The sequence below is a fragment of the Herpailurus yagouaroundi genome, unplaced genomic scaffold, assembly GCF_014898765.1.
Source record: "Herpailurus yagouaroundi ecotype Mexico unplaced genomic scaffold, PumYag 140, whole genome shotgun sequence".
NCBI classification, from domain to species: Eukaryota; Metazoa; Chordata; class Mammalia; order Carnivora; family Felidae; genus Herpailurus; species Herpailurus yagouaroundi.
Window position 1 is genome coordinate 19,373,342 of NW_024412395.1, and position 7,336 is coordinate 19,380,677.

Sequence of the window (7,336 nt, forward strand, 5' to 3'; positions counted from 1 at the left end):
TAGAGTAGTGAACAGAAGCACGTTTGTTTAATAAACAACTCTGGTCCCTGACAGTTAATAAAACTAAAAAATACCAGATCCAGAGTGATAAAAGTCTGCAGTTGACTTTAAGGAATCTCACACATATTTGTATTTGTTCGTTGTGTTTAGAAACATGTGAATAGGGCTCTGGGTGGCTCAGTTAAATGTCTGACTCTTGATCTCGGCTCAGGTCTTGATCTCAGGGTCATGAGTGCAAGCCCCACCTTGGACTCCATGCTGGGTGTGGAACCTACTTTAAAAAAAATTGAGGGGCACCTGGGTGGCTCAGTTAAGTGTCCGGCTTCGGCTCAGGTCATTATCTCACGGTTGATGCGTTTGAGCCCCACATCAGGCTCTGTGCTGACAGTTCGGAGCCTGGAACCTGCTTTGGATTCTCTGTCTCCCTCTCTCTCTCTGCCTACCCCTTCCCACCCCTCATGCTCTGTCTCTCTCTCTCTCTCTCTCTCTCTCAAAAATAAGTAACCATTAAAAAAATCTTTTTAAATTTAAAAAATAGAAACGTGTGGGGCGCCTGGGTGGCGCAGTCGGTTAAGCGTCCGACTTCAGCCAGGTCACGATCTCGCGGTCCGTGAGTTCGAGCCCCGCGTCGGGCTCTGGGCTGATGGCTCAGAGCCTGGAGCCTGTTTCCGATTCTGTGTCTCCCTCTCTCTCTCTGCCCCTCCCCTGTTCATGCTCTGTCTCTCTCTGTCCCAAAAATAAATAAACGTTGAAAAAAAAAAAAATTAAAAAAAAAAAAATAGAAACGTGTGAATACATCACTCTAGCAGTGAAAGATAGTGTCTGACACTTGTTTTAAAGGACCGTGCAGAGAGAGCTGCTCGTTTTGCAAAGACAAAGGAAGAAGTAGAAGCTGCTAAAGCTGCTGCTTTGTTGGCCAAACAGGCAGAAATGGAAGTCAAGAGGGACTCTTCTGCAAGAGAAAGAAGGTACTTTATTTCCTGCTGAATTATCTATGTGTATGTGGCTGCTGAGGAGAATAGCAATTGTGGCCAGCTTTTTAACACTTATGTATGCTGTGGCTGTTGTAAGTAGTTCTAGAAGGATATATTAACCAGTATTATAGTTGCCATTGGTGCCACTTAGTGTGAATGTACAGTGTAACAGTACTAACTAAGTCACTTCTAAAAGAAGGCTCAGGGATGGGGTGCCTGGGTGGCTCAGTCAGTTAAGCGTCTGACATTGGCTCGGGTCATGATCTCGCGGTTTGTGGGTTCGAGCCCTGCGTCGAGCTCCGTGCTGACAGCTCAGGGCCTGGAGCCTGGTTTGAATTCTGTGTCTCCCTTTCCCCCTGCCTCTCCCCAACTTGTGCTCTGTCTGTCTGTCTGTCTCTCTCTCTCTCTCTCACAAATAAATAAAATGTAAAAAAAAAAAAAAAAGTTGTTTAAAAGAGGGCTAGGGGCACCTGAGTGGCATAGTCAGTTAAGTATCTGGCTCTTGGTTTGGGCTCAGGTCATGATCTCATGGTTCATGAGATTGAGCCCTAAGTTGGGCTCTGTGCTGGCAGCACGCAGTCTGCTTGGGATTCTCTCTCTTCCTGTCTCTGCCTCTCCCCCTCTCGTTTTTTCCCCCTCAAAATAATAAATAAACTGGAAAAAAACCTAAAAGAAGGCTCAAGAAATCTGTTTTCAAAAGACAGACAAAGCACATACATTGAAATGATTATAGTGGTTATCTTATTATATGTATTAGGACTCTTTAGTTTTGAGAATCTCAGATGAAATAGAATTAAGCAAAAGAGAGAATCCATTGGTTCTGCAGTTAGGATTTCCACTGATGGATTTGTTTAGGCGTAGCTAGATCCAGGAATTTAAAAGATACTTTCTCTCTCTTTTTAATCTCATTTTTTTTCCTTAATTTTTTTTAACGTTTATTCATTTTTTTCTTGAGAGACAGAGAAAGAGCACAAGCAGGGGTGGGGCAGAAAGAGAGAGGGAGACACAGAATCCGAAGCAGGTGCTGGGCTCTGAGCTGTCAGCACAGAGCCCAAGGCAGGGCTCGAACTCACGAACTGTGAGATCATGGCCTGAGCCAAAGTCGGATGCTTAACCGACTGAGCCACCCAGGGGCCCCATCTCTTGTTTTTTTTCTGTTTTAGCTTCATTCTTAGAAAAACTTTTATGACGATGTCAGGAGAACCCAGGGTTTCTTGGCATCTTCAGGATCTTGAGTTCCTGATCCCAGAGAGAAAAAACTCTTTTTCTCAAAAAGCCCATATCATTCACTGAGGAGAATTTTGATTGACCCTATTTGGCTGGTGTGGACACCTTCAGATCAATCCCTGTGTTTGCTTATATTGGCTGTCTGGTTGGGAAAGTTGACATGCCTACTTCCTTGGTGAGGAGGTTGGGGAAATGTTACTGATAACCATACCAGAATGAATGACAGGTAGCAGGGATAAGGCAGTTCCCAAAACAAAAATATGTTGTGAAGACAAAAATACAGATTTCCAGTACATCCTACATTTTGGTTAATATTTATATTCTTTTCTGTATTTTCTATATTGGAAAATTAACAAGCATTACCTTTGTAATCAGAAAAACTACTTTTTAAAAACTGTTTTCTAAAAGTAATGAAATACATGGGGCACCTGGGTGGTTCAGTCAGTTAAGCATCCAGCTTTAGCTCAGGTCATGGTCTCACGGTTTGTGGGTTCGAGCTCCATATCAGGCTCTATGCTAACAGCTCAGAGCCTGGAGCCTGCTTTGGATTCTGTGTCGCTCTCTCTGTCTCTCAAAGGTAAAGAAATAAACATTAAAAACTAAAAAAACAAACAAACAAAAAAAACTAAGGGTGCTTGGGTAGCTCAGTTGGTTAACTGTCCTGACTTCGGCTCAGGTCCTGATCTCACCATTCCCGAGTTCGAGCCCCACATCGGGCTCTGTGCTGACAGCTTGGAGCCTGGAGCCTGCTTCAGATTCTCTGTCTCCGTCTCTCTGCCCCTCCCCTACTTGTGTTCTGTCTCTCAAAAATAAACATTAAAAAAAGTTTAACAAATAAATAAAATAAAAGTAATAAAATACTTAAGAATATATATAATGAAAGTGTGAGACTTATACACTGAGAACCAGAAAACATTTTTGAAAGAAGTAAAGCAAACCTACATACATGGAGGAACATTCTGTATTCATAGATCAGAGGACTTAATATTGTTAAGATGGCAGTAGAAAAGAAGCTTAAAGAGTGAAAAGAAAAAGGGGGAAAAATAATGGCAGTACTCCCCAAACTGATATGTGGATTCAAAATAATCCCTATGAGAATTCCAGTAGTTTTTTTTTTTTTTTTGGCCAAGAGTTTTGGAGGAACCTGATCCCTAAAATTCATATGGAAATGCAAGGGACCCAGAAGGCCAAAATAATCTGGAAAAAGAACATAGTTGGAAGATGCAGATTTTTAAATTTTAAAACAAAGCTACAGTAACTGAGACAATGTGATATTGGCATAAGGATGGTTGTATGGATATGTGTATTAGAATTGAGTCCCCAAAGCATTTATGGTCAGTTGATTTTTTTAAATGGTACCAGGACCATTCAGTGGGGAAAGAATAGACTCTTTAACAAATGGTGCTTGGACACATCCAAAAGAATGAATTGGTACCCTTACCTCACACCATATTAAAAATTAATTCAGAGGGAAACCTGGGTGGCTCAGTCGGTTAAGTGTCCAACGTCGGCTCAGGTCACAATCTCATGTGTCATGAGTTCAAGCCCTGCATTGGGCTCTATGCTGTCAGTGCAGAGCCTGCTTTGGATCCTCTCTCCCCCTCCTTCTCTGCCCTTCCCCTACTTGCTCATTTGCTCTCTCAAAGAGAAATATTAAAATTAACTCAGAAAAAAATTAATTCAAAATGGATCATCTACCTCAAATGTAAAAATTGCAAGTATAGGGTCACCTAGGTAGCTTGGTGAAGTGTCTGACTCTTGATTTTGGCTCAGGTCATTATCTCATGGTTTGTGGGATTGAGCCCCACATCGGGCTCTGCACTGATACTGCAGAGCCTGCTTGGGATTCTCTCTCTGCCCCTCCCTTCTCTCAAAAATAAATAAATAAGCATTTTTAAATAGTCATAGGTATAAACTCTTAGAAAAAAAATGAGAAAATCTTGTGATCTTGGAGAAAGCAATGATTTTTAGACATGACACAAAAAGCACAAGCAGCAAAAAAAAAAAGCAATAGGTAAGTTAGACTTCATCAAAATGTAAAACTTTGTGTTTCAAGGGACATCATCAAGAAAGTGAAAAGATAGCTCTCAAAATTAGAGAAAATATTTGCAAACCATATATCTGATAAGAGACTTGATCTAGAATACAAAAAGAAGTCTTTAATAACTCAACAGTAAAGAGCAAACCACCCAGTTTAAATATGGGAAAAGGATTTGATAGACATTTCTCCTGAGAAGATGTACAAATGGTCAGTAAGCCATATAAAAAGATGCTCAACATTATTAGTCATTAGGAAATTCAGATTAAAACTACAGTGAGATACTGTTTTATATCCTCCAGGATGCCTAAGCTTATTTATTTTTTTAATGTTTATTTTTCAGAGAGCGAGAGAGAGAGAGAGCTAGAGCGAGCGCATGAATGGGGGAGGGGCGGGGAGAGAGGGAGACACAGAATCCAAAGTAGGCTCCAGGCTCTGAGCTGTCAGCACAGAGCCTGATGCGGGGCTCGAACTCACAAACTATGACAGCATGACCTGAGCCGAAGGTAGACGCTTAACCATCTGAGCCACCCAGGCACCCCTGGATGCATAAATTTAAAGAAACAACCAATGCAGCTTTTGAGTATGTGGACACTTTGGAAGCCTTCTGTACCACTGATAGTATTATAAATATTATTCAGCAGTCAAAAGGAATGAAGTAGCTGACACATGCTACGACATGGGTGAACCTTGAGAAAATAATGGTACATGAAAGCCAGTTACCAAAAGTCACACATTCTATGTTCCATTATATGAATTGCCTGAAATAGGCAAATTCATAGAGACAGAAAGTAGCGCAGTGCTTCTCGCCAAAGGGCTAGGTGAAGAAATAGGGAGTAATTGCTGATAGGTTTAGTTTCTTTTTGGGGTGATGAGAATGTTTTGGGGCTAAATAGTGGTGATGGTTGCCCAACTATAACTATAATAAAAACCACTAAATTAATTGTATGTCTTAAAAGGGTGAATTTTATGTGAATTGTATCTTGATAAAGCTGTTACTAAAAAGAATAAATGAAGAGGTCTGACACAGAGGGAAAAAAACCTGTTTTCATTTTGTACATCTTCATTTCCATTTTCTCACAATGATCTTGTTTGAAAATAAGGTGAGGTAAGATACTGATTTTAATTTTCTTTTTTCATAGCACTATTGCACGAATTCAGTTTCGTCTGCCTGATGGTTCTTCTTTTACAAATCAGTTCCCTTCTGATGCTCCTCTAGAAGAAGCAAGGCAGTTTGCTGCCCAGGTAAATTTATGTCTTGTCTTGAGTTGTAGTAAAGGTAGATGAATAGGTTATTAAAATGTAGGAGGGGAAAATCTCCACATCTGATTTGTAGAGTGTGAATAAGTCATGATTTATCCCCAGGAGGGAAGCACCAAGCCCCTCTGGGGCTTGGGGGGGCTTCCAACATGTATTAGTGCCATATAGGAAAAGCATATCTGTTGCACAGAAGTAGGGATTTGCTGATATGGTACGCTTTGGAAACTTTTCTCACTGCTTCATACACTCAGCTGGAGGAATGAAAAGCAAGTGATTTTTCAAAGGTCTAATCTGAGGTAGTTGTTTCCTGTAAAAAGATGCAATTTTTCTTCGTCTCTCTCCACATTCTCTGCAGGTCGCTTTGGGGCTTGCCGTTTTCCTGCAAAGGCCAAGCCTAAAGATCAGTAATCTTTATTTGGTTACAAGTATCTTTTTCAGGAATTTACTTCCAGAATGTGGCCTTACTCAAAAGCTGAAAGAGTGTGAAATTATATTTCTCAGAAAATGAGATATGAGTAATTTCAAATTACAGTTGACCCTTGAACAGTGTATTAAGGGGTGCCAGCCCCCTGCACAGTCAGATCCACGTGTAACTTCCAGTTCTGTGAAAACTGAACTACTCAGCCTACTGTTGACCAGAATCCTTACCAATAGCAGTTGATGAACACATTTTGTTGTTGTTTTGTTTTGTTTAGAGAGCGAAAGCATGTGAGTGAGGGTGAAGGGTAAAGGGAGAGAGAGAAAATTGTAAGCAGGTCCCACACTTAGTGCAGAGCCTCACACAGGGCTTGATCCCACGACCCTGGGATCATGACCTGAGCCAAAATCAAGAGTTGGATGCTCAACTGACTGAGCCACCCTGGTGCCCCATATTTTTTATCATATGTATTCTTTACTGTTTTCTTACAATAAAGTTAGCTAGAGAAAGGAAAATGTTAAGAAAATCATAAGGAGGAAAGCATACATTTACAGTTCTGTATTGTAAAAATCCTTGAATAGGTGCGCCCACACAGATCAAACCTATGTTGTTCAAGGTTCAACTGTAGTTTTTATTCTCTGATTGAGCCCTTATTCAAAATGGATTCTAGGTATCAGATGTCCTTCAGGTTCTAGGCTTATCATATATCCCGCTGTTTGTCTCATGTATCTTTTTAAGGTCAAAATTAGGGTTCAGATCTTTCCCTTAGACCACCTCTCCCCATTTAGTCTGCTGTCTCACTTACGGATCCTGAGAGGATACCTAAAAGCTGTCTGCCTTCCTCCACTGTGGAGCTGGGCTGTGCAGTATAAAAACATTTTTAAGAAGTCTTTTTCCTTAAGCTTAAATTGGAAGCAACCCCCAATAGTTCTTTTATTCTTTTACCTTGGAGCTTCACTTGGGCCCTCACAAAAGGGAGTGCTTACTCCTGGTCTGAGTCTTAACCACCTCTGTCACAGGTAAGTAAAGAGGAAGCCACATGAGAAAAAAAAGTCTTTACATCAGTCCTATTAGAAATTTGTCTCTTGGGGCGCCTGGGTGGCGCAGTCGGTTAAGCGTCCAACTTCAGCCAGGTCACGATCTCGCGGTCCGTGAGTTCGAGCCCCGCGTCGGGCTCTGGGCTGATGGCTCAGAGCCTGGAGCCTGTTTCCGATTCTGTGTCTCCCTCTCTCTCTGCCCCTCCCCCGTTCATGCTCTGTCTCTCTCTGTCCCAAAAATAAATAAACGTTGAAAAAAAAATTAAAAAAAAAAAAATTTGTCTCAGTACAGTAACCTAATTTTGTATTTTTGCATGACCTCATGTTAAGAGTGACAACAGCGAGAGGTATGTATATGACCTCTAGTAAAAAAAAAAAAAAA

The 7,336-nt window shown here is 41.1% G+C and overlaps 1 protein-coding gene across 1 annotated transcript in view; it reads left to right on the forward strand.

Annotated features, from left to right (window-relative positions):
• The window catches only part of UBXN4 (UBX domain protein 4), a 43,981-nt gene that overhangs the window by 30,877 nt on the left and 5,768 nt on the right, over positions 1 to 7,336 (forward strand). The window contains exons 9-10 of the mRNA XM_040474951.1: positions 841 to 968; positions 5,382 to 5,484. Coding sequence (XP_040330885.1) covers positions 841 to 968; positions 5,382 to 5,484 — 231 coding nt within the window. The remainder of the gene's footprint in view (positions 1 to 840; positions 969 to 5,381; positions 5,485 to 7,336) is intronic.